Source organism: Bufo bufo, chromosome 1 (assembly GCF_905171765.1).
Source record: "Bufo bufo chromosome 1, aBufBuf1.1, whole genome shotgun sequence".
NCBI classification, from domain to species: Eukaryota; Metazoa; Chordata; class Amphibia; order Anura; family Bufonidae; genus Bufo; species Bufo bufo.
This window is the reverse complement of record NC_053389.1, coordinates 6,677,115-6,704,937: the sequence shown is the minus strand read 5'-3', so window position 1 is coordinate 6,704,937 and position 27,823 is coordinate 6,677,115. Positions and strand designations below refer to the sequence as shown.

Genomic DNA, 27,823 nt, shown 5'->3' with positions numbered 1-27,823 from the left:
AGCTAAAGAGTTTTACATTTAGCTTTAGATGTGACTGGAGAAGAAGCTGTCCTGCAACGTTATGGTTCAGAAGAGCTCCCCTTTAAGGGCAGAGGATCCTGTAATGACTTTATTCCATTAATACACAAACCCGGTGACTACTTTCTCCCCCGAGATGAAATGCAAAGTAAAATTTGGTTCCAAGCTGCAGCCGTCAAGTGGAAGCTCGGCCGCGTCTCGCAGAACTTCCTGAATTTCATTTCAGACAAGACACAGAGTAACAGAAGAGCAGCCGAGATCACACAAGGTAAGTCACTACTACACGGTATATAGCTATAGGGTGATGTGTACAGTCACTACTGCACGGTATATAGCTATAGGGTGATGTATACAGTCACTACTGCACGGTATATAGCTATAGGGTGATGTATACAGTCACCACTGCACAGTATATAGCTATAGGGTGATGTATACAGTCACTACTGCACAGTGTATAGCTATAGGGTGATGTATACAGTCACCACTGCACGGTATATAGCTATAGGGTGATGTATACAGTCACTACTGCACGGTATATATCTATGGGGTGATGTATACAGTCACTACTGCACAGTATATAGCTATAGGGTGATGTATACAGTCACCACTGCACGGTATATAGCTATAGGGTGATGTATACAGTCACCACTGCACGGTATATAGCTATAGGGTGATGTATACAGTCACCACTGCACCGTATATAGCTATAGGGTGATGTATACAGTCACTACTGCACAGTGTATAGCTGTAGGGTGATGTATACCATCACTACTGGACGGTATATAGCTATAGGGTGATGTATACCACCACTACTGCACGGTATATAGCTATAGGGTGATGTATACCGTCACTACTGCACCGTATATAGCTATAGGGTGATGTATACCATCACTACTGCACGGTATATAGCTATAGGGTGATGTATACAGTCACTACTGCACGGTATATAGCTATAGGGTGATGTATACAGTCACTACTGCACGGTATATAGCTATAGGCTGATGTATACCATCACTACTGCACGGTATATAGCTATAGGGTGATGTATACCGTCACTACTGCATGGTATATAGCTATAGGGTGATGTATACAGTCACTACTGCACCGTTTATAGCTATAGGGTGATGTATACTATCACTACTGCACAGTATATAGCTATAGGGTGATGTATACCATCACTACTGCAAGGTATATAGCTATAGGGTGATATATACAGTAGCTATTGGACCAACTGTCTCCTCTCCTAAGGGTACACACTGCCGCTGGAGAGAGAGACCGGTTGTCTCTGCTCCCAATACAATACTCGGCTGTTGGGGAGGCAGAACGGCACCTTCATCTTCCTGTAACTCACACTGCCGCTGGGGAGCAAGGACGGCACCTTCAGCTCCCGGGAACTTGCTCGGCTGCTGGGGTATCTCCCCCCTGTCTACCGCTGCCATGGCCTGCAGGTACTCTCTGATCCTCCACTTCACGATCTGTACGAGGTTTTCCGCAGGGTTGGGTCCCAAGAGAGACAGCACCCCATTAACCTCTCTATCAAACTCCTCCTGAGTGTAGCAGGGCTCCATGCTTGCTCTGCTGATTTTGGTTCCTTTGTAGATAGGGGCGCTGTACGGGTACTAGCGTTGCCCTCAGTTTGTAATCCAGGAACTGGTGTTGCCTTGTAGCTGTCCTTCTGGGCTGTGAGAATGATCCCGTTGCTTGCCACCAATTGTAACGGACCGTTCCGCACACAACTCTGTTCAGACGATATCCTTTCCAATTTACAGGCAGCTACTGCAAGCACCAGTCTGCCGAACTGCAAACTACACGAACACTGGAAACCGCGGAACAGGAAAACCATACAATCGGCTTACACTCCTGGCAATCAGCATACAATCCAATTCCCCCAATAACGAGACGACACTGCGCTTGAGGGTTAAGCAGAACTGTTTAATGGGTTATTTTTAAGCCTTTTATGCAGGTCTCCTAGCAAGGGACACTCCCCCTGGGGCCCTTGTAAAAGACTGTGACAGTTTATATTTTAGCCAATCACATGCATTTACAGTATTGAACCTTCCCAGCAATTGTACACAAAATCCCCTTCCCTCTGTCTGTAACGCAATCAACAAAATACAATGAGCATTGTCTGTGACGCAATCAACAAAATACAATGAGCATTGTCTGAGACGCAATTAACTAACACACTGGCATTGTCTGAGACGCAATCAACAAAATACAATTACCAAACGTAATGGGCTAACTTAATCACTCACAGACACAAAACACACATTTTTCCCCCAAACACAGAAAACACCCCAAAACCGCACATATCCCCATAATGTATACATCCATGGATAGCTCTGATCTGGGTGAACAACATATCCAAAAATCACCCAGATCCGAGCAGGGGTTCCCGAATTCCATGGAAGTCACATTTGGCCGGCCGCAAGCATGGCTTTCCTCCCCAAAACAGTTCCACGGATTTAAGCGGCCGGTCTGTCTTCTCCTTAAAAGTTAGTATGGGCCATAATCCTGGGGCAGAAGGCGGGCAAACAGCCCCCTCCAAAACACCGTAGCGAAGTGGCTTTCGCCACAATGACATACATGATAAAAATAAAGAAATGCAGAGGAGTGTGGATAAAAGCCTCCAGGACCAAGGATAATGCTATAGTAGTATTGCAAAAAATCACAGCTGTGCGTGTGATACACCAGAAAAAGGGAAATATGCTGAGTATAAACCTATATACACATACAGTCCTGATCAAAAGTTTAAGACCACTTGAAAAATGGCAAAAAATCCTATTTATCATGGCTGGATCTTAACAAGGTTCCAAGTAGAGCTTCAACATGCAACAAGAAGAAATGAGAGTGAGACAAAACATTTTTTGAGCATTCAATTTATTGAAAACAACGAATAAACTGAAACAGGCTGTTTTTCAGCTGATCCAAATTTTATGACCACATGCCTTTAAAAGACCAAATCTGTGCAAAGATGTAGATTCATTGTCATTTTCTGTCAGGTAGTCACACGTTGTGATGGCAAAGGCAAAAAAACTCCCTTTTTGAACGTGGTCGGGTTGTTGAACTGCATAAGCAGGGTCTCTCACAGCGCGCCATCGCTGCTGAGGTGGGACGCAGTAAGACAGTCATTTGGAATTTCTTAAATGATCCTGAGGGTTATGGAACAAAAAAGTCAAGTGGAAGACCCAAAAAAAATGAATCAGCACTGAGCCGGAGGATCCAATTGGCTGTCCGTCAAGACACTGGACGATCCTCGACCCAAATTAAGGCCCTTACTGGTGCTGACTGCAGCCCCATAACCATCAGATGGCATCTGAGACTGAAGGGCTTCAAAAACAAAAAACGTCTTCAAAGACCTCGTCTCCTTGAACGCCACAGAACTGCTCGTTTGGACTTTGCAAGAGAGCACCAAACATGGGACATTCAAAGGTGGAAGAAAGTTTTATTCTCTGATGAGAAAAAATGTAACCTTGATGGTCCTGATGGTTTCCAACGTTACTGGCCTGACAAGCAGATCCCACCTGAGATGTTTTCTACGCGCCACAGTGGAGGGGGCCATAATGGTCTGGGGCGCTTTTTCCTTCAGTGGAACAATGGAGCTTCAGGAAGTGCAGGGGCGTCAAACGGCCGCTGGCTATGTCCAGATGTTGCAGAGAGCATTCCTCATGACTGAGGGCCCTCGTCTGTGTGGTAACAGGACAACGCTACAGTACACAATGCCCGCAGGACAAGGGACTTCTTCCAGGAGCATAACATCACTCTTTTGGCCCATCCTGCGTGTTCCCCTGATCTAAATCCAATTGAGAACCTTTGGGGATGGATGGCAAGGAAAGTTTACAAAAATGGACAACAGTTACAGACAGTAGATGGCCTTCGTGCGGCCGTCTTCACCACTTGGAGAAATGTTCCCACTCACCTCATGGAAATGCTTGCATCAAGCATGCCGAAACGAATTTTTTAAGTGCTAAGCAATAACGGCGGAGCTACTCATTACTGAGTTCATGTTTGGAAGTTGGATTTCTGTTTTGGGGGGGTTTAGTTTTTTTTTGGAGGTGTGGTCCTAAACTTTTGATCAGCTGAAAAACAGTGTCACGGATGAAGTTAGCAGATAGCTGGAATATATAAATAAACGAGCGACTGGCTTGATCCCAAACTAAGGAGCTTATAGGTGAGCCCTATAAAACCCTAAGAGCTCTCCCTGACTGCTATGCACATGCAAGGGTCTGTATGGAAGACGATTGCATGCCCACGTACCTAATACTGTGTGACACCTGAAAACCCTATAATAGTGAGGGGACACGACCACCGGCTCCCTGCACTTAATACGGACGGAATCAGGGTCACCTAGAATCAAGCCAGCAAGGAAACATAATAAAGTAAATGACTTATCTGAACAAACAGCAGCAGCAGCCTCCAGCAGTGAACACTTCATCCAGGAAGTAGTATAAACCGCAAAGTGAGGCAGTATGGGAGGGATTATAAAGGAAGACGATTAGTCCAAATAAGTGACACCTGGCAGAAGGAAATGAGATGAGAAAGTGAAACCAAAACAAAGAACATCATACAAGAGGTAGAGAAGAACATCTGCCAGATCTTCTCACAGAACTGGCGGTGACAAACAGCCTGTTTCAGTTTATTCATTGTTTTCATTAAATTGAATGCTCAAAAAATGTTTTGTCTCACTCCCATTTCTTCTTGTTCCATGTTGAAGCTCTACTTGGAACCTTGTTAAGATCCAGCCATGCTAAATAGGATTTTTTGCCATTTTTCAAGTGGTCTTAAACTTTTGATCAGGACTGTATATGTTTGCGCCAATAAGTGGCGTATGCAAGATTGAACATGAAAAGTATGGGCAACCAGCGTACAAGTGGAGCACTGTAATGCTGGTAAAAAACACGGACAACAGTGACAAGCATGAACATATAAAAAGTACCAAACCTTGCTGGAGGAACGGCCCGACGTCCGTTTCGCTAACGCACTTTTTCAAAGTGCACTTATTGGATTTTTCACATGGGCTCTCGTGTCCCAACAGGTTTAAATCGTAAACATGATTTAATCCTGCATTACTGATTTCTTTTCATATCATATTTTTAGAGTCAATGTCTTTTTTGTTACATCCAACTTTTTATTTTTGCTTTCATTTTTTCATCTTCACCTGGCACGTTAACAGGAGGTGGGACCTAGCATGTTCATTCCTGCTGATCGCAATCACCTGTGATCGTCAGGAATTCAGCTATTTAAGATCTTAGCCATTGAGCAGCAAACTTGTCATGAATAAGGATCTGTATTAGAGTATCCGAAACGCGTAGATCTGTTTGCTATGTTGGATTTTTAACAATTTCATGTGTTATTGGAATAAAGAACATATCTTTTTTTGGAAGCTGGACCCCTTTCTTCATTTTTCACTAGTTCTCTACTTGGTGCCTTTCCCTAGCACAGTCCATGCTTCCATTTCAAGATACATCAGGTGAGCACAGCCTTTGGACTTTTTTATTTATAGCTATAGGGTGTTATATACAGTCACTACTGCACAGTGTATAGCTATAGGGTGATGTATACCATCACTACTGCACGGTATATAGCTATAGGGTGATGTATACCATCACTTCTGCACGGTATATAGCTATAGGGTGAAGTATACCGTCACTACTCCATGGTATATAGCTTGTAACGGACCGTTCAGCACACAAGAGGTTAAAAACCGTTTAGGCGATATTCCCCTTTCCTATGCACAGGCAGCTACTGCAAGCACCAGTCTGCCGAACTGCAAACTACACGAATTCTTCAACTCCGGAACAGGAAACACACGAACCCTGGAAACAGCTGAACAGGAAAAGCATACAATCGGCTTACACACCTGGCAATCAGCACACAATCCAATTCCCCCAATAACGAGACGACACTTCGTTTTGAGGTCAAGCAGAACTCACTGTCCTGGGGCATACCGCCTCTTTTATTCACAATCCACAAACATAGTACTGCCCACAGGGGTTTGAAATACAACCAATCAATCCGTATAATACACACAGACACTCCCACACAAAATCCTCCTCTCTGCCTGTGATATGATTACTGAACACAATGGGTAATATAATTATCACAGGCAGAGAAATACAGTTTTATAAAACATATCACAGGGACCCCAAAACATGCAATAACCCCATAACAAGTATATCCTCGGAACCGGGGGATCTGGGTGAACCACATATCCAAAATTCACCCAGATCCGTTCAGTAGTTTGGAAGATACAGTTTAATGCAGATTCCGCAGAACATATACAGGCTATATCAAAAATAATTACTGTATAATGTGTCCCCTGTTGTATAGTTTAAAACTACTGCCCGATGTCTTTGTGCACCAAATACCGGTGAGATGGCACCGTGTAGAAAAGTCCAAACAGTGTCTGTGAGTCAAAATGGCCGCCATCCATTGTTCTCACCATGTGCTTCATCCATTGTTCTCACCATGTGCCTCTGATAGATGAAATGGTGGCCATCCAGTAACTCCACCGTATGTCCCCAGATGGTTCTTAAAGGGCCAGCAGCAGCATAATAAAATACAATATGCCCAAACCTCCCAGGGACCATAATCACATGGCAAGAGGCTGGCAAGCGGTCCTCTCCAGGCACAAGTGGCGGAGCTGGTTCCGCCACATAGCTATAGAGTAATATATATGAAGTGGCCAGGTTTGGGGTGGCCCCAACGCTACACTGAGTCCGTTGAGGTGTCACCACATGTTGCTGCTCTCCGGAAGGGATGGCAAGGTGTGGTGCACCCCAATGTGAAATAAGTCCAGAGAGTCAGGGTCTGCAGTAACCAGGGGGCTTCTTTACTGGAGGAAGTCAGGTGCAAAACAATACAGGCGAGGCATAGGGCTGGCTTCTGCAGTCTCCTCCCTGAGACGAGGCATAGGGCTGGCTTCTCCAGTCTCCTCCCTGGCAGAAGAAGGGTTTGGTGCTGAGAAAAGGCCTGAGCTAGCTGTCCCTCTCTCTCAGAAGGTTAGTACCCTGGTCAAGGGCCCACGGTCTGTAGCTCAGTAGTCCGGGTGGCTCCTTGGTCACAGAGCTGGTGACCCATGGTCTGTGGCTCAGCGTCCCCATCTCAGCATCTTCTTCTGGTCACTCATGCAGACTGGCTGAGTCTCCCCTCCAAGCACTGGTGCCTAACTGTAGCACTCTAGGGGCTCTGACTGCTCTCCTTATATACAGTTTCTAGTTAGACTAGGACCTTCTAGTGGGAGGGGTGGAGCGGAGAAGCTCAGCACAAACAGATACAATGTTTCAACTCCCGTCTTCTATAGACTTACATTAGAGCTTCCATTATACTCAGTGGCAATGACACAGAAGGTTTTCCAGACAAAAACAAGTTTCCAGACATAACAACAGAGCTAAAACCAGACACTTAAAGGGTTTCTGTCATGGGAAAAATCGTTATGTAGCTGACTGACATTAGCGATGTGCTAATGTCAGCAGGACTTAACAGTCTGTTTGTTAACTCCCTGCCTGCCGCCGTTCTCTTAAAAAACAGACTTTTATAATATGCTAATGAAGCCTCTAGGTGCTATGAGGGTGTTGCTGCAGCACCTAGAGGCTCGGATACTCGCCTTTGGGGCACGCCCATGTCCACTTGATTGACGTTCTTCTCCGCATCGTCCTCCTAATCCCGTCCCGTTTAGTATTCGGCGCAGGCGCAGTGAGTGATGGATGCTCGGCTGCTGCCAGCTTCCTCACTGCGCCGATTACGTCACAGGCCTCCCCAGGCAGCAGCCGAGCGTCCTTCACTCACTGCGCCTGCACCGAATACTACGCGGGACAGCGCAGGTGCGGGATTATGAGGACGATGCGGAGAAGAAGGACGTCAATCAAGTGTAACGTGGGCGTGCCCCAAAGGCGAGTAGACCGAGCCTCCAGGTGCTGCAGCAGCGCCCTCATAGCACCTAGAGGCTTCATTAGCATATTATAAAAGTCTGTTTTTTAAGAGAACGGCGGCAGGCAGGGAGTTAACAAATGATTTTTCCCATGACAGAAACCCTTTAACCCGTAGGACCTCCGCCGTACATGTACGGCACTGGTGGACATGACTTAAGGACCAGCGCCGGTGGGCTGATCAGGCGGGTGCAGGAGCTGCGCCCGCCCGATCAATGGCACGGACCCGGCAGTCACTGACATCCGGGCCCCTGCTGCATATGCATATCGGTGAAGACACTGATGCCGGCGAATTAACCTTGTATGCCGCGGTCAAAGCTGACCGTGGTATGCAGAGGGTTTGCGGAGGCTACGGGTGCCCTCCGCATCTCCATCGGGTCCTCGCGGCAGCTCGGTCTCACAGGCAGCCTGTCAGCATAAAAGCTGACAGGTAATGCATTAAAATACAGGTTTATTGTATTGCAATACATTGCAGAGGGGATCAGACCCCAGAAGTTGAAGTCCCAGAGTGGGACAAAAATAAAAAGTAAAGCAAAAAAATATGTTTTTCATAATAAAAAAAATAAGGTTACAAGTAAAAAAAAAAAAAAAAAAGCCTCTTTCCCAAAATAAAACACCTAAAATTGTAAAAAAAAAATATGAGAAAAAAAGAAAACCAGACATATTGGGTATTGCCGCGTCCGTATCGACCAGCTCTATAAAAAAAATCACATGATCCACCCTCTCACCTGAACGCCGTAGAAAAATTTAATAAAAACTGTACCTAAAACCTAAACCTAAAACAATCATTTTTTTGTCACCTTACATCACAAAAAGTGCAACACCAAGTAATCAAAAAGGCGTATGCACCCCAAAATAGTACCAGTCATCTCATCCCGCAAAAAATGAGCCCCTAAATAAAACAATTGGGCAAAAAAAAAAAAAAAAACTATGGCTCTCAGAATATGGAGACACTAAAACATGTTTTTTTTTGTTTCAAAAATGCTTTTATTGTGTAAAACTTAAATAAATAAAAAAGTATACATATTAGGTATTGCCACGTCCGTAACAAACTGCTTTTCAAAAATGACCTAACACACCTAAGGTGAACACCGTAAAAAAATAAAATAAAATGGTGTCAAAAAAGCAATTTTTTGTCACCTTATATCACAAAAAGTGTAATACCAAGCGATCAAAAAGTCATATGCACCCTAAAATAGTATCAATCAAACCGTTATCTCACCCCAAAAAAAAATGAGCCCCTACATAAGACAGTCGCCCAAATAATAAAAAAAACTATGGCTTTCAGAATATGGAGACACTAAAAAAAGTGCATCCTCACTTCCGTTCCGTGGACCCACAAAAAAACAAAGACATGACCTATTCTTGTCCGCAGCCACGGACAAGAAAAGGCATTTCTATTATAGTGCTGCCCATGTGCGGTCCGCAAAATGCGGAACGCACATGGCCAGTGTCTGTGTTTTGCGGATCCGCAATTTGCGGACCACAAAACTGTTGGAGACATGTAAATGGACGCTTAGCCCATGGCTGGAGACCCCAATGTTTTCTCCTCCCATGAGTTTTAGTAGAGAAGAGCAATATAACCCTTTGGTGTCATGTCCTTATTTTGTGGGGTCTACGCAGAGATTTGAGAAGTCCTCAGCTTCCCATCACTAACCATGGAGGGTAATGGAGCAACACGAGCTGCCTGCCCCCTCCACTGCCCCTATAGAACGTACAGTCTTGTTTAGGCAAGGGCCTATCAGTAGGGTGTGGGAGCCCTGTACCATGGTGTCTCTGCAGGCGCCCACCTATTTTATTAAAGAGGCCATTCCTATGATATGTGGACCCATCAGATCAACCAGAAAGGCGCCGTTTATTGGAGAGGCCCCTAATGACATTATCTTGTCTGTGATGGGTAATATAGGTAGGAGCTTTAAAGAATATACACGCCCTTTAATTTCCCACTGTATTGGGTCATGTCTCACATAGACTTCACCCATCAACTGTGATAAGCACAATGACACAACATAGGAAACTGAAGAGGGCGAATCCCCGGCTGAAGCCCATGAGACCAAAAACCTTTTCTAAGACAGATCTGGAGCAAAGTCACCACCCAGGGGTAAGGAGAGCGCCCACTCATAGAAGCAGCCACAGAATAAAAAGGGCACCATCAATGTCTGATTGGTGTCCCAGTGACCTCAGGTATACATGGGAGAATTTAATTCTTCCATCTGCCCTGCTTCACACCTTCACTGGCAATCTTGATATTCTTTCCGTTTCATTTTTTCTGTTATAACAAAGGCCGTCCTGGATGCCTGCAAGGTTTACAGGTCCTTCTCGGGAACTTGAATACAGGTGGAGGGGTGCGACATCTATTGTCTGCCATTTACAATGCACTTCTAACACCTCTCCCAAGGCCGTTTAAGCTTCATTCATGCAAATTGCAATCAACTTCTTACCTCCATGTGTCCTTGAAATCATGTTGATTATGATAAACCGATTATGCTGACTGAAGCATGAGTCACCAGCATTTAATGTCAGAGATTTCTTGCCCAAGTCATTCAAATTGAGAAAGTCAGATCACCATTGAAAGCACAAGTCCAGTAGCTCCAATTTATTAGTACTGAAATGACCTCACACATGCTGCATTATTTTTAACAGTTTTGGTCCGGTGATTTATTTTTCTATGTATGTGTTTTATTTGTGACCATATATTATGTTGAGTAGGGCTACTTGTATTATACTGATATATAGAACAGTCTCCTGACCTCTCAGATCTTCTCCCATAGGCACTCGTCTTCTGGATGTACATATCAATGTGGACTGTGGTGACACCATTTACCCCATCATTCATTTTGGAGTCATTTTCAATATGACCTGTGACTTATGAACTCCAGGCCAACTCTTCAGGAAGATGAAATTTCCCTTGGTCCTTGTGCTGTTTGGAGCTCTTTTTATCTCGCTGGTGACAGGTTATGGGTTTAGAAACTGCATCCAAAAGTATGAAAGCTATACCACATTCATTTGCATGAACCGCCAAGAACTGAGCATATACAGTGTTGTGTCTGACATCCCCAATTTTGCCAAGAACCTCACAATATCCCAAAACACCATCAAAATTTTACCTTCCAGAAGCTTCCATCACCTATCACAGCTCCAGAGTTTGATCCTGAGTCACAACCACCTGCAGGCTGTTGACCTGGGAGCCTTTGAAAACTTGGAAGCCTTATATTATCTGGATTTGTCTTATAATAACATCTGCAATTTATCCTCAGGAGTTTTTTGTGGACTTAAAAGGTTAGCACATCTCCACCTACAAAACAATGCACTTGTTTTCATGCATCTTAAGGTCTTCAGCCCTCTTCTTAGCCTAAAAAGTCTCAACCTGTCAGCCAACGGCTTAAGCAATTTCAGTAGTGTTGTCCATGCCCTTCAGCCGCTTAACCAACTCAAGAATCTCAGCTTGTGTGGTAATAATATAAGACACCTAAGTCATGCCCTTTCACTTCCAAGCAATTTGTCTACACTGTTCCTCTGCCGAAATCAACTGCAAGACTTAAAATGCCACCAAGATTTTTTGGGCCAAATTAAATATCTTGATCTGTCCCACAACAACCTCACCTCATCCTCCTTGCAAAAAGTAAACCTGACTAGTACGAACTATTTAACCGTAGCATCTAATCCGGATTTCGACATTCTGAAGTTTTTGGAGAATCCCACCATACCACCTGAGAGGATCGACTACTCGAGATTAAATATAAACACTACTGCTAAATTAAGGGAGATGTGCTCCTATTTAAGAGGCAAAGAGATGTCACACTTGAATTTAATTGGAAATAATTTTTGGTTTTTGCCAAACAGAACATTGTCAGACTGTAGTCAGAGCACCCAGATGGACTTGTCACACAATAGGCTTAAAAATGTCACCTGTTTAAGGTTCCTCAAGCCTTCCAACCTTTCAACTGTTATTATTGAACATAACCTCTTAAAAAGGTTAGATTCCTGCCACAATGCGCCCATCTTCCCAAAGCTGACATCAATATCTTTCCGATACAACAGAATATGGTCGGTGATGCCTAACGCTTTTACCTTTGCGCCTAAATTGAAGACACTAAAACTGAACATCAACAACATTATGTTACTGAGCAAACGTTGTTTTTATGAATTAAGACATCTCCAGATGTTGCGTCTGGATAATAACCTCATAACAGATTTGTACTACAATTCCTTCTTGGGTTTAGGAAAGCTTACAACTCTCATCCTCCGGAATAACAGGGTGTCTGTCATTTTTGAAAATGTATTCCAAAATTTGGAAAATCTGATTATATTGGATCTTGGAGGAAATAAGATTACGCAGGTTAAAAAAGGCTCATTCATTGGGATGAAAAGTCTTTCAAAGTTGTATCTGGATAATAACCAGATTAAACAAATTAGCGGGGATATGTTCAATGGCGTGGAGGCCACTTTGCAGGTCTTGGACTTGAAGTCAAATCAGCTGCGGTATCTATCTTCTCAACAATATGTTACACCGTTCTCAAAACTTCAGAAGATCTATGACTTAAAACTTCAGAGTCAACAGCCGCATGGTCTAACGACCATTCCGAGAGGCTTCTTTACAGGCCTCGACAACCTACGGGCTCTGTATTTGGGACAAAACAGACTCACCCGGTTAGGATACACTGTGTTCGATGAGCTCAGGAATCTGACTTATCTCAATTTAGGAGAAGATTGTAATGGAGTCCAAAACCTCTCACCAGGAATTTTCAAAAACTTAATCAACCTCAGATACCTGGATCTGGAAAATATGTGTATACAGTCTCTGAGCCCTGATATCTTCTCACACCTTTCCAATCTCAGAAGACTCCAGCTAACAAAGAACGGCTTAAAACAAATAGATGTAAAAATATTTGATAACATGACCAAATTGAAATACCTGGACATATGTAAGTGTCCCCTGACATGCACTTGTGATAATGAGGAATTCCAAAGGTGGATGAATGTGTCACATGTACAAACTGTGTACGCTTATAATATAACGTGCAGCAACGACCCTCATGTTTTCTTCCATAGCTTTGATACTCACGTCTGTGACCTTAAAGAGAAGCTCATACTGTTTTCCTCTTCTTTCTCCTTCTTGTGCCTCTTGATAATCATACCCATCGTCTACAGCAAATCTTACTGGCGCATCAAATATAATTACTTCCTTTTCATCTCCTGGCTGAATGAACGCTGGAATTCTAACAAGGACCTCTACAAATATGATGCCTTTGTGTCCTACAACACTCGGGATGAAGACTGGGTATATAAAACAATGCTTCCCATGCTAGAGAGATGTCATCCCTCAAAAGGACTCCAACTTTGCCTCCACCATCGGGATTTTCAGCTCGGTAGGGACATTGTAGACAACATTGTGGACAGCATTCACAACAGCCGAAAGACCCTGTGCGTGGTGAGCCGGAGCTATCTTCAAAGTGAGTGGTGCTCCATGGAGATGCAGTTGGCCAGCTATAAGTTGTTTGATGAAATGAGGGACGTTCTTGTTCTCATATTTTTGGAGGACATCCCGTTACGAGAGCTATCCACCTACCATAGGATGAGGAAGGTCATGCTGAAGAAGACGTACATCACATGGCCAAGGGAACCTGAGGCGCAAAAGTTATTTTGGGCCAAAGTTAGAAAAGCATTGAGGTGTGGTGAACTGGAAGAGGATGAAGAAGACTTATTAAATAGCGATGATGAAAGCCCCCTCATGTCAAGTTGAACCTTTTGACCACAGTAGCGTAATAACGTATTAAGGTTGGGCGAAAAATTGTTCATTGTCAGTGAGATTTTCTTTCGATATCTTGGTTGATATAAATGATGGGACACGTAGGATGGAAGTATGAGGAACTTTAATAAAGAAAGCAGATGACAGATGCATTCTATTTGTACAGCTAATTTAGGTAGATGTTACAGCCCCACTGATAGGCTGTGTCTGGTATTGCAGCTCTTCCTCATTCAAGGGACTTGGGACTTGTCAGAGAATCATGGTGTTGAATCTTCCATGTTTCTGATGAAGATCTTGTCCTTGTCTGAGCTGCAGTACCAGACACAATTCATGGACAAGAGTGACGCTGTTTGTGGGAAATAAATCAAACCTTTATTTCTGATCTTATACAGTTGCAAGAAAAATATGTGAACCCTTTGGAATGATATGGATTTCTGCACAAATTGGTCATAAAATGTGATCTGATCTTCATCAAAGTCACAACAATAGACAATCACAGTCTGCTTAAACTAATAACACACAAAGAGTTAAATGTTACCATGTTTTTATTGAACACACCATGTAAACATTCACAGTGCAGGTGAAAGAAGTATGTGAACCCTTGGATTAAATAACTGGTTTAATCTCCTTTGGCAGCAATAACTTCCACCAAACGTCTCCTGTAGTTTCAGATCAGATGTGCACAACGGTCAGGAGTAATTCTTGACCATTCCTCTTTACAGAACTGTTTCAGTTCAGCAATATTCTTGGGATGTCTGGTGTGAATCGCTTTCTTGAGGTCATGCCACAGCATCTCCATCGGGTTGAGGTCAGGACTCTGACTGGGCCACTCCAGAAGGCGGATTTTCTTCTGTTTAAGCCATTCTGTTGTTGATTTACTTCTATGCTTTGGGTCGTTGTCCTGTTGCAACACCCATCTTCTGTTGAGCTTCAGCTGGTGGACAGATGGCCTTAAGTTCTCCTGCAAAATGTCTTGATAAACTTGGGAATTAATTTTTCCTTCGATGATAGCAATCCGTCAAGGCCCTGACAGAGCAAAGCAGCCCCAAACCATGATGCCCCCACCACCATACTTCACAGTTGGGATGAGGTTTTGATGTTGGTGTGCTGTGCCTCTTTTTCTCCACACATAGTGTTGTGTGCTTCTTCCAAACAACTCAACTTTGGTTTCATCTGCCCACAGAATATTTTGCCAGTACTGCTGTGGAACATCCAGGTGCTCTTGTGCAAACTGTAAACGTGCAGAAATGTTTTTTTTGGACAGCAGTGGCTTCCTCTGTGGTATCCTCCCATGAAATCCATTCTTGTTTAGTGTTTTGCGTATCGTAGATTCGCTCACAGGGATGTTAGCATATGCCAGAGACTTTTGTAAGTCTTTAGCTGACACTCTAGGATTCTTCTTCACCTCATGGAGCAGTCTGCGCTGTGCTCTTGCAGTCATCTTTACAGGACGGCCGCTCCTAGGGAGAGTAGCAGCAGTGCTGAATGTCCTCCATTTATAGACAATTTGTCTTACCGTGGACTGATGGACAGCAAGGCTTTTGGAGATACTTTTATAACCCTTTCCAGCTTTACACAAGTCAACAATTCTTAATCGTAGGTCTTCTGAGAGCTCTTTTGTGCGAGGCATCATTCACATCAGGCAATGCTTCTTGTGAAAAGCAAACCCAGAACCAGTGTGTGTTTTTTATAGGGCAGGGCAGCTGTAACCAACATCTCCAATCTCATCTCATTGATCGGACTCCAGTTGGCTGACACCGCACTCCAATTAGCTCTTGGAGATGTAAATTATTCTAGGGGTTCACATACTTTTTCCACCTGCACTGTGAATGTTTACATGGTGTGTTCAATATAAACATGGTAACATTTAACTCTTTGTGTGTTATTAGTTTAAGCCGACTGTGATTGTCTATTGTTGTGACTTAGATAAAGATCCGAACACATTTTATGACCGATTTGTGCAGAAATCCATATCATTCTAAAGCGTTCACATACTTTTTCTTGTAACTGTACAAATCTCCAGATCCATAAATATTGGGGGTGCAGAGATGGCCATTGCATCCAGGACCCGGTACCTAAATCTAGCCATGTACTGGTGGCCATTTTCTGAACGACTTGTCATTTATGCTTGATCAGTAAAGGTTTTCACATAATAGGTTAAAATGACAAATCACTGATCGACTACAGCATCCAACAATGGGTGATCCAACACGGCATGGCATGTGCCAAGCTCATTTATGTCACGATTTTTTTTTTGGCCAAAAACCTATAGTCTATGACCAGCTGAAGACTGAACACAAATGCAGTGAGAAATATGAAGGCATGGCAAGTTTCCCCTCATAATTCAGTAGTACCATTGAATGTAAGAAGCTTCATCATATATCTAATTAGAGAAAATACCCCCTTGTTCACTTATCAATCATTGCCGCTGCCTCATGAACTGATCATTCATCCTCAACTGACAGCTAAAATCTGTCATGAGAGATGGGAGGGGGAAGAGGAACTGCTGGAGGGAGAAAGAGCCACAAATGCTGCTGCAGCTCTGGCAAATTTTCTATCTCACCCAGTGCTGGGTTCACAGCTACACTGCTCAGTACAGATATACAATGTCCTCCACACTCCTGCTTCTAGTAAGTTTTCTATCTTACCTCAGTGCTGGGTTCACAGCTACACTACTCAGTACAGACGTATAAAGTCCTTTATGCTGCTGCTTCTAGTAAGTTTTCTATCTCACCTCAGTTTTGTATTTACAGCTACACTGCTAATTTTACTGCTGTATAATGTCCTTTATGCTCCTGCTTCTAGTAAGTTTTCTATCTCACCTTAGTTCCGGATTCACAGCTATACTGCTCAGTACTGATTAATAATGGCCTTTATGCTGCTGCCTCTAGTATTTTGTTCATGTCCCTTCAGTTCTGGATTCACAGCTGCTCTGCTCTGTACTGCTTTATATTGTCCCCCATGCTGCTGCTACTTCTTAGTGCAACACGCCAGACCTGCAGGGTATTGCGACTGTGAGGTCACGGTTAATGGCAAGCGAGGGTTACTCACAGTTCTGTAGGAAAACCCTGGGCAGGCGTACAGCAGTGAAGGAGAGGCTGGCACAGTAGACCCCTGGGGCACACTCTGTATTTAGGGACCAGGCCTGATGGTGGATGAGGTGCCCTGGATGTTGCAGGTGTTTAATGTGCCTGGGCAAGGTCCCTTTAAGAAACGTGACGCCAGTGCCTGTAACGGTGGCACACCGATTTCTAGTTGTAATAAGTGAGGTACACAGATGGTATGATGAACCAAACTTTGCTTTACTTGAAAACAGTGCAACTTTGTACAGTTGGATGTCAATTCAGTTCCACATATTAGATACACTTCACAAGCAGGCTTTAAACATCAATGGCAGGTATACTGTTTCTTTGCGAGATACTCAGAGGGTAAACAACAACACACTCAGATCAGGCTGTACCTGTCATGGCCTTACCTTCTTGCTGTTCTCCTTCGTTTGACATGTGCTGGTGGCCATCTTGGTTTCTGGGTTTCTTGTAGCCTTCCACCCTGCGGCTCCTCCTTCCCTCTGGGAGGAGCTGGATGCCTAGCTCATATATATAGGAGGTCTGTGGCTTCAGTTCCTTGCTTGGTCCTCCTGTGTTCACATGCTTCTAAGACTGCTGCTGCTTCTGGTTCCTGATCCTGGTTTCGTCTGACTACCCTGCTGGTTCCTGATCCTGGCTTCGTCTGACTACCCTGCTGGTTCCTGTTCCTGGCTTCGTCTGACTACCCTTCTGGTTCCTGATCTCTGGCCTCTCAAGACCCTGCTTCGGTTTCACCATTCGTTTGGACTTTTGCTTTACAGCTTTATTTTCAATAAAGCCTTCTTATTTTCACTTATCTCTTGTTGTACGTCTGGTTCATGGTTCCGTGACATTAGGACCAAGCCATGAGTTCTGACGGTACAGGGCCATCCTCGCTACCCATGCTGGTTGCCAGACTTGATCAGCAGGATCACTTGTTGGGTCGGTTCGCTGTGGCGTTGCAAACCCTGCTTGAACGCACGGCTCATTTCGCTCCCGTTGCCGATGGGTCGGTTGTCGCTCCTACTGCCCCTCCGGTTGTTGCGCCAGAGTCTACCCCGACACCTGTTGTTGCGCCTGCGGTGTTTCGGGGTATGACCGGTTCTGCCCCTCTTCCACAGCGCTTTGGGGGAGAGCCAACTCAGTGCCGAGGTTTCCTTAACCAGGTGGGCATTTATTTCGAGTTGCTGCCACATGCCTTTCCTACTGAGAGATCAAAGGTGGGCTTCTTGATCTCGCTGCTCTCGGACAAGGCCTTGGCCTGGGCCAGCCCTTTATGGGAGAACAACAATCCAGTGGTTGCCGAGTTTTCCGGTTTTGTTGCTTCTCTTCGGAAGGTATTCGATGTGCCGGCTCGTGCTGCCTCTGCTGCGAAGCTCCTTATGTCCATCAGACAGGGTTCACGATCCGTAGCTGAATACGCCATTGAGTTTCGTACCCTGGCAGCAGAGGTGGGCTGGAATAATGAGGCTCTGGTCGCTGCTTTCTCTCATGGCCTCTCGGATGCCTTGAAGGATGAGGTTGCAGCTAAGGACCTACCAGTGGAGCTCGAGTCTCTTATTTCTTTCCTGATTTTGATTGACACCAGACTCAGGGAGAGACCTTCCTTTAAGGAGAGCCTGCGGAGGTCTTCAAACAGATTGTCGCCTACGTTTGCTGTCCCACCCGTGCCTCCCTCTCCTCCCACGCCTCCTGGGGATGACTTGTCTGGGGGTGAACCCATGCAGCTGGGGTTTGCTCGCCTGTCCGAGGGGGAGAGGGTACTCCGTAGACGCGAGGGTCGATGCATGTACTGTAGTCTCGGTGGGCATTTTCGGTTGGCATGTCCGAACCGTCCGGGAAACGCTCGTACCTGAGATCCTGTCGGGGGCAGATCTTGGGTGGAGTCTCCTCGTCCCCGGTTTCCCGTGTTGACAAACCACTGATCACTGTTGTCCTCTCCTGGGTCGGGGGCTCGGTGATGACCCAGGCGTTGGTGGACTCGGGTGCTGGTGGTTTGTTCATTGATAGTGTGTTCGCTGCCGCCAATTCCATTCCTCTGCAGGCTCGAGGTTCCCCACTGGCTCTTGAGGCGATAGACGGCAGACCCCTTCTGTCGTCACACGTGACTCATGAGACCCTTCCAGTGGGGATAGCCATTGGTGCCGTTCACAGAGAGTCGGTCTGTCTCCAGGTTATTTCGTCTCCACACTACTCGGTGGTCTTGGGGTACCCCTGGCTCCAGAAGCATAATCCGACTTTCGATTGGAGATCGGCCGAGATCCTCTCGTGGTCACCGCAGTGTGGGACTAGTTGCATCCATGGGTCTGTCAAGTTGCTGTGTACTTCCTCGGACTCTCTGTTGCCTCCTGAATACGAGGAGTACCGGGATGTATTCGATAAGGTGCGCGCGGTTGCCCTACCTCCGCACCGCCCATACGATTGTGCCATAGAGTTACAACCTGGTGCCGTTCCTCCTCGTGGCAAGGTCTATCCACTGTCGGTAGCGGAGAATGAGGCCATGGAGGAGTACGTGAGGGAGGCGCTTTCACGCGGACACATTCGCAAATCCTCGTCCCCGGCAGGGGCTGGATTTTTCTTTGTGAAAAAGAAGGGCGGTGAGTTGAGGCCTTGCATCGATTACAGGGGTCTCAATCGCATCACGATCAAGAACGCTTACCCGATACCCTTGATTTCCGAGCTGTTCGATCGCCTTAAAGGGGCCACGGTCTTTACCAAACTCGACCTGAGGGCGGCATATAACCTGGTAAGGATCAAGGCGGGCGATGTGTGGAAGACCGCGTTTAACACCAGGACCGGTCATTATGAATCCTTGGTTATGCCCTTTGGGTTGTGCAATGCGCCCGCAGTCTTTCAGGAATTCATCAACGATGTTTTCCGTGACCTGTTGCAGCAGTGTGTGGTGGTCTATTTGGATGACATCTTGGTATATTCTGAATCCATGGAGGCCCACATTCTGGATGTCAGACGAGTGTTGCAACGGTTACGAGAGAACAAGCTGTTCGGTAAGCTTGAGAAATGCGAATTTCACCGATCCCAGGTAACCTTCTTAGGTTACATAATTTCCGCTGAGGGGTTCTCCATGGATCCTGAGAAGGTTTCGGCTGTCTTACAGTGGCCCCAGCCCAGTGGTCTTCGTTCCCTGCAGCGCTTTTTGGGCTTCGCCAATTATTATCGGAAGTTCATCAGAGACTTTTCCATGCTGGCCAAGCCTCTCACGGATCTGACCAGGAAGGGCAGTAATTCCCAGGTCTGGCCGCTCGAGGCCATCCGAGCTTTTGAGGCCCTAAAGTCCGCTTTTGTGTCGGCTCCGATTCTGTCGCATCCCAACCCTGGGTTGCCCTTTGTCCTCGAGGTGGACGCGTCTGAGACGGGAGTAGGCGCCCTTCTGTCTCAGCGTAGAACACCAGAGGGTCCTCTGCTTCCTTGTGGGTTTTACTCCCGGAAACTGTCTTCCGCGGAGTGCAACTATCAGATTGGTGACAGGGAGTTATTGGCCATCGTGCAGGCCCTTAAAGAATGGAGGCACTTGCTCGAGGGTTCGGTGGTTCCGGTTCTCATCCTGACGGACCATAAGAATCTGACCTACCTTTCTGAGGCTAAGAGATTGACACCACGTCAGGCCAGATGGGCTCTGTTCTTGTCACGTTTTAATTACGTGGTCTCCTACCTACCCGGTTCCAAGAACATCAGGGCGGATGCCCTATCACGGCAGTACTCCGAGCTGTCCAGGGAGGAGTCGATTCCGACTTCGGTCATACCTCCGAATCAGATCCTGGCCGCCATTCGCACCAGCCTGACCTCTCCCCTGGGTGAGCAGATTTTGGCGGCTCAATCTGGTGCTCCCTCTGGGAGACCCAACGGCAGATGTTTTGTGCCTGAGGAGTTGCGCACTCGGTTGTTGCGAACCTACCATAACTCCAAGACCGCGGGGCATCCTGGAAAGAATCAGCTGTCCTGGGCTGTTTCACGTCTGTTCTGGTGGCCTTCCCTACGTTCCGACATCGCCGCATATGTAGCGGCATGCTCCGTTTGTGCCCAGAGTAAGTCCCCTCGGCACCTTCCGTTGGGCCTTCTGCAACCCATAGCCACCGGGGAGCGCCCATAGTCACACCTGGGAATGGATTTCATTGTGGACCTCCCTGCATCCCGAGGCCATACGGTCATTCTCATGATTGTGGATCGGTTTTCCAAAATGTGCCACTGTGTTCCTCTCAAGAAGTTACCCTCTGCACAAGAGTTGGCCACGATTTTTGCCAGGGAGGTCTTCCGGTTGCACGGTTTGCCCAAGGAGATTGTGTCGGATCGGGGGAGTCAGTTTGTGTCCAGGTTCTGGCGCGCCTTTTGCTCCCAGTTGGGGATTCATCTCTCCTTCTCCTCGGCCTACCACACTCAGTCCAATGGGGCCGCAGAACGATCCAATCAGGCCTTGGAGCAATTCCTTCGTTGCTATGTCTCCGATCACCAAGACAATTGGGTTGACCTTCTGCCTTGGGCTGAGTTTGCCAGGAACACGGCGGTGAACTCTTCCTCTGGGACGTCTCCCTTCATGGCCAATTATGGGTTCCAACCTGCCGTGTTACCGGAGGTATTCTCTCCCCAGGATATTTCGGCGGTGGAGGATCACCTTTCCGTCCTACGTGCTTCTTGGGTACAGATCCAGAAGTCCCTTGAGGCCTCTGCGCAGCGCCAGAGACTCCAGGCTGATCGCAGACGAGCGCCTGCTCCTTCCTACCAGGTCGGAGACCGTGTATGGTTGTCCACCCGCAACCTCAACCTTCGAGTGCCCACTCCCAAGCTGGCGCCTCGCTTTGTTGGTCCCTTCCGAGTGCTTCGCAGGGTAAACCCGGTAGCCTATGCCCTTGCGCTTCCTCCTGGCATGCGGATCTCTAACGTGTTTCATGTCTCCCTGTTGAAGCCACTGGTGTGTAATCGTTTCACTTCCTCGGTTCCTCGGCCTCGTCCGGTCCGAGTGGGCAATCATGAGGAGTATGAGGTGAGCAATATCCTGGACTCACGCCTGGTCCGCGGTCGGGTGCAGTTTTTGGTCCATTGGCGTGGTTATGGTCCAGAGGAGCGTTCCTGGGTTCCCTCCGCAGATGTCCATGCTCCTGCCTTGCTCCGAGCCTTCCACGCACGCTTCCCTCTGAAACCGTTTTTTGCTCCGCGGAGGAGGGGCCCTTGAGGGGGAGGTACTGTCATGGCCTTACCTTCTTGCTGTTCTCCTTCGTTTGACATGTGCTGGCGGCCATCTTGGTTTCTGGGTTTCTTGTAGCCTTCCACCCTGCGGCTCCTCCTTCCCTCTGGGAGGAGCTGGATGCCTAGCTCATATATATAGGAGGTCTGTGGCTTCAGTTCCTTGCTTGGTCCTCCTGTGTTCACATGCTTCTAAGACTGCTGCTGCTTCTGGTTCCTGATCCTGGTTTCGTCTGACTACCCTGCTGGTTCCTGATCCTGGCTTCGTCTGACTACCCTGCTGGTTCCTGATCCTGGCTTCGTCTGACTACCCTTCTGGTTCCTGATCTCTGGCCTCTCAAGACCCTGCTTCGGTTTCACCATTCGTTTGGACTTTTGCTTTACAGCTTTATTTTCAATAAAGCCTTCTTATTTTCACTTATCTCTTGTTGTACGTCTGGTTCATGGTTCCGTGACAGTACCTTCTCCTCAGAAATAGTGTACACTGTTCCTTAGAACTCCTGTCTGGTTTTTATCCCAAGGCCCGGATACCTCAATGCTGGCTTTTATCCTTGGTAAACAATCTTCCTCAGGTATTCATCTTTGCTTTACATTACTACTCCTTCTGCCCTTCAGCTTACTTGTACTAGCTGGAAACACTGGCTCTGCTTGGCTTGTGGGAACTGCAGGTTTTCTCCCAGGAGGTAAACTCTTCTCTTCGGGTGAATCTTCTGAGCTAACATAGGCTCAGGGAACTTCAGGCAGGCTATGGTCCTTCACTAGCCTCCTGGTGGCAACTAGAAGCCTGGACTATGTAGCTGCATGTCAGGAGGAGGCCCTCAGCATATCTCTAGCTAAGATGTCCTCTCACTTCTGTCTCCACAGACTCCTGACTACAGACTAACTTCTCCCTGTCTGGGTCTAAGTATATATACTAAGTGTTCACTGGCTCCCTCTAGTGCCTAGGATGCCTAACTACACCCTAATAGGCCTGCTGTACATTTGTTGGGCAGAAAGTCTAATATTTGGTTTTATGCCCATATCTGCTGGGTAAGGCACAGAGTATTTAAAGCCACATAAGAATATACTAGCATTGACCAATTCATTCAAACTGAACGAAGTATGTGAGAGGACGTCATTGTGGCCACAATGCAAAAGAAAACAAACACAAAATATACAGTAGAATTACTAATGGGATGGGGGTTGGGGTCCCTGATACAGATTTTGCATTGGGGATCCCACCTCCAACAACCCCTGTGAGGTCCATAGAAATAATTCCTGTCCCTCCTTACTCCATTAGACCTCTTAGCAGTGTCCTAACCATCCTCAGTATAAGCTGTCACGTGATATACAGTATGTGTCCTGAAGGAAAATGACACGGACTGCATAACGGATGCATGTATGAAACGCATCATCCGCCCGGCACGAAGATAAATAGGACTCGGGGGTTTCTCCATATGCATGCCTGTGTGGATGGAACCATAAATCTACCATAATGTTGCGGAGCTGGAATAGGAAGGAAGGTTGAACCCGGGGACAAAAGCTGAGATGTCGTAACCAATAGTAACCAGAGGTGTTTACACATCAGAATGATACAAAGTAACAAATGCATAACAAATTATAAAAGTTGGTAAGGCTGATATGTCAGCATTTGTGGGGGGGGCAGAGGCTCTTCATATACGAGGCACAGCCGCACTCCCCGGCGTGTCCTCTCAGGTGCACAGCTGCCACTGGGTGTCATTAGCAAACTAGCTTCTCTGGTGGTCGGAGTCTTTCTTTGCAGCGTGGAGCCAGAATGGAGCTTGTTATTTTGCTCTCTGCTCCCGTAGCACGCACGCGCCATACTATGTAAGTAGGTTGGGCCGGGGTCGTCTCTCCTGGCCGGTCGGAACCGACTTTGCTAGCGAACGGGAGGCTTTGCCTCAGAATCTGCTCCCTCAGGTTTACTCGTTGGGGCTAAATACTTCTATTTCTTTTCAACTTTGTTTGTTGGTAATAGGAGTTAGTTCCTATAAATCTTACAAGTTTCATTTTGCTTCATTCGTCTCGTATGAAAAGTTACTTCAGCCGGTTTGCTGTAAAGGAAGAGTTACCCGGCTGCACGTGACGTCATGTTTGGAGATCGGACGCAGCTGTTATTGTTTAGGCCTCTTGCTGTAGCTGTTCCTTGCCACGTGTCTCCCCCTCCCCCCACTACCACCATCTTTAGACTTCATGTATTTCACTGCTCCATGTACTTAAACCCTGCCGCACTTTCATGCTCTGTGGTTATCGCTCACGTCTTCTTTCTTTAGATTCGTTGTTGTTGTTTTCCTGAAGCTTGTAATAATAGTAATTACTCTCTTGGGCCCACTTCTTTACAAACTGAAGGAATTCAACAAAAATCCTTTGGCTCGCCAATGTAGAATAACGTCCTGCATTACTCTATTTTTCAAGAAATGCTTTAGAAGGAGCCCAACAAAATGTGCAAAGTTCGTGATGAAAGATAAAATTAGAAGGATTTAATTCTCATAAAAAGAAAGTTACAAAGTTTAGAAAGAGAAAAATATAGCACAGCAATAAGTCTTGAAAGGTTACAAGCAAGCAATAAAACAATTAAAATAAGTGAAAAAGCTTATCTCCCCAAAATAACGTGTATGTGTGAATCTGTGTGTGTGTAGAGAGCAACAGGTGTCCGTGCAAGAATGCTCTGCCTATGTCATGAAACAAAGCCATTTTATAGGTTGACTCTTCATAGAGTTACATTGTATCCTAAATTTAACATTCTAACAGACATATATGGTTAACAAGTAAATTCCCTTACATCATGGTCTTCTATGTATACCTTATTTGTAAAGCTAATAATAATAATATGCTGAGAAGGAGGATTCCTAACCTTCCCAAATGCTATTGTCGTCTCAACCTGTCAAAATTGACACTTCAACACAAGTGCTGCCCTTGCATGGTCCTTGAAATAACCCTATCCTACTAAAAAAGTGTTAGTTTTATTATTTTACAGGCATTCACACTTTCGGCTTTTATTTCATGTCTTGTGCTGCATCCGCACGTCCTTACTGTCCTGCACTTTCTACTCTTGGTTCGTATTCACTCAGATTGGTCTCACATTCAAGCTGCGTTCACCTGTTAGCTGTTACATCTCATTCCGTCCCCAGCCGACAGCCGGATCCGTATTACACGCCTGTTATTACATGTTGTGTACTCGGCTTACAGCTGCTACTGTTACTCCATTTTTATTCTCGGGACGCACCACACCTTGCTCCACTCACAACCAGAGCTGCGTTCATGCGTCAACTGGTATACCATGTTTGCTCTGCTCACTGTGAGAGCTGTGTTTACACGTCCGCTGTCACAACATGTTCATACTAGGCTTGTTTCAGAGCTGCATTGACGTTCACTCTTACATCATGTTTATGCTCCACTCACATTTAGGCCCCTTTCACACGGGCGAGTATTCCGCGCGGATGCGATGCGTGAGTCGAACGCATTGCACCCGCACTGAATCCTGACCCATTCATTTCTATGTTATAAGGGAAAATAATACAATCTACAGAACACCGATCCCAAGCCCGAACTTCTGTGAAAAATCACGCATATTCCCGCAACGCACCCGCACATTTTCCCGCAACACCCGTCTGAAAGAGGCCTTAGAGCTTCTGTTCTACCAATTTCATTCTCGGCCACACCCAGAGGTGCATTCACACTACGCTGTCAAATCATTTTCTTTCATTCTTTTTTCCCCTCATTTTTTATTTTTTTTCCCCCTCCCCTCTTCGTTTCCATTTCTGACTGTTTCAGGGACACCCTTTCCTTCAAACAGTCTTCAAAGGCTTGACGTTCAGTCGCCCACTTCTGTTTGTTAGCGTCTGACGGCTACTCATGAAACTGGAATAAGACTCCCTGACTTTCTGGCTCGTTCTATTAAAGGACAGCTGTGCTTTTTTCTTGATGCTACTAACATATCCCATGATCTTGCCCCTCATCACTGCTTTTGAGGTGTTCCAAAATAACTTTGGGTCCTCTAGGTGCACCTCATTATCAGACTTAAATTCCTCCCACCATATGGATAGCTTTTCCACAAATTCCTCCCTTGCGCACAAATGGGAAGGAAAGCGCCATATATAATCCAACCCTCTCGGGTAAGTCTCTAGCAGATCTAGTGATATCGGGGCATGGTCTGATATAACCATATCGCCAATCTCTGCCTCCTCCACCCTATGCGAAAGCAAGTGAGATAAGAGAATGTAATCGATCCGTGACCATGAAGATTGTGCATTCGAATAGAATGTAAAGCTCCGTTCATCAGGATGGAATTGACGCCATGGGTCTATCAGACCAGCTCCTCCCATAAGAGGCTGAATCATGTTATCTTGGGGCCCATCTACCCAATTCTGTCACCTTCTCGTCTTCTGTCCTCCGCACCCCTAACCACAGAATTGAAACCCCCCCCTACAATCTTATGCTGATTCGAGTCGCTTAACACCTTGGCCTCCAATTCTCTAAAGAACAGACCATTATTTGTATTTGGGCCATAAACATTATAGATACTGTACTGAGTGTCCTGGACCCGCAAAAGAACCTGAGCCCATCTGCCATTTGTATCCGCAGTATGCTCACATTGCAATTGAGATGTTTGCTATCAGAGTTATAACCCCTGCCTTCCTATGGTACGCTGGAGACCCTAACACATATCCTACCCATAATCTTTTCATCCCGTCAAAGTCCTGCTCTTCCAGGTGAGTTTCCTGGAGCAGAACTATGTCAGCCTTGAGTTTCTTTAAATGTCCACCTTTTGTGGGGTGACCTCAGACCCTTTATGTTCCATGATATAATTCTCATCTCTCACTTTCCCTAAACACCACTCTTGTAGCCGAGATCTAATAAAGATGCGTTCAGTAAGGACAAAAGTTGCTGATAAGGTAAATTACAATATCCCTTAAAAAACCTTCCCTCGCTACCTCCCTGTCTCCCCTTCCCCAACCGTTAGAGCAGCTTCTAACTGTATTTATTCTGTTAAGACTTCCTTTTTTCTGGGTTGCGGCAGCCGCCCACCTTCCCAACTTCACGTAACTTCTGCCCAGGACCGCTTGCACTGAGATTTTCAACAAGACAAAATCATGAACTAGGAACGTCCATAACAATAACCACCACTTCTCCATTATGACTGTGATATGAGAAGGTGATCTCCCACGGGAGGACATGTTACATCATTACATCTATGACCACAGGAACAGTCACCTTCTCGGGTACGACTGCACATCTCTCCTGGAAGCCCGCTTGCTGACTGCCCCGGGATGTCCCTCTCTGTCACGCCGTTCCCGACCGGGATCTTGAGATTCAATCTTTCGCCAGTCTCCATCCATTCTCCCTTGACGCGGCGATACGGATCTCCGTCTTTGCTCTGCTTCCCTTTCTTGCCGTCTGTTCTGTAAAGTGTCCATCATTTCTTCCGTCGCCGATGGTTCATGGAATATGATTGTTGATCCGTCTGCATGCGTAACACACAATTTTGCCGGGTACAATAGTTGAAACTTGACTTGCTTTTGATATAGCAGGGAACAGACATGGCTTTTCTTTGCCACAGCTGCTGAGTAATCTGCAAACAATAATATACTACATCTTTGTAGCTTGAGAGGATGTTTCCTGCTTCTGAAAGCTCTTAAAATGGCTTCCTTGTCGCAGTAGTCCAGATACTTCATAATTACTTGGCGCGGCTGAATAGGAGCACTTTGCGACCCTCCCGATCTCCTCAGTTGTGGGTCTTCCAGTGTACCAATTCTGTGCGCTCTCTCAACTTTATGGCGGCCTTCCAGGCCCAGGGCTCACGGCAAGTCAAACTCGGAGAGTTCCTTTAACTCTTGTGGTTTTATAGACTCTGGTAAACCAATTAA

The 27,823-nt window shown here is 46.0% G+C and overlaps 1 protein-coding gene across 1 annotated transcript; it reads left to right on the top strand.

The window, feature by feature from the left end:
- Positions 1 to 204: 204 nt before the first annotated feature.
- On the top strand, positions 205 to 14,080 carry LOC120991007 (toll-like receptor 13). Its single transcript, XM_040419897.1, has 2 exons — positions 205 to 286; positions 10,718 to 14,080. The coding sequence occupies exon 2, from the start codon at positions 10,843 to 10,845 to the stop codon at positions 13,687 to 13,689; it is 2,847 nt and encodes a 948-aa protein (XP_040275831.1). The 5' UTR covers positions 205 to 286; positions 10,718 to 10,842; the 3' UTR covers positions 13,690 to 14,080.
- The last annotated feature ends 13,743 nt before the right edge of the window (positions 14,081 to 27,823 follow it).

Excerpts from the sequence above, each read along its gene's own strand:
- LOC120991007 (XM_040419897.1), top strand. The coding sequence starts at position 10,843 with ATGAAATTTCCCTTGGTCCTTGTGCTGTTTGGAGCTCTTTTTATCTCG.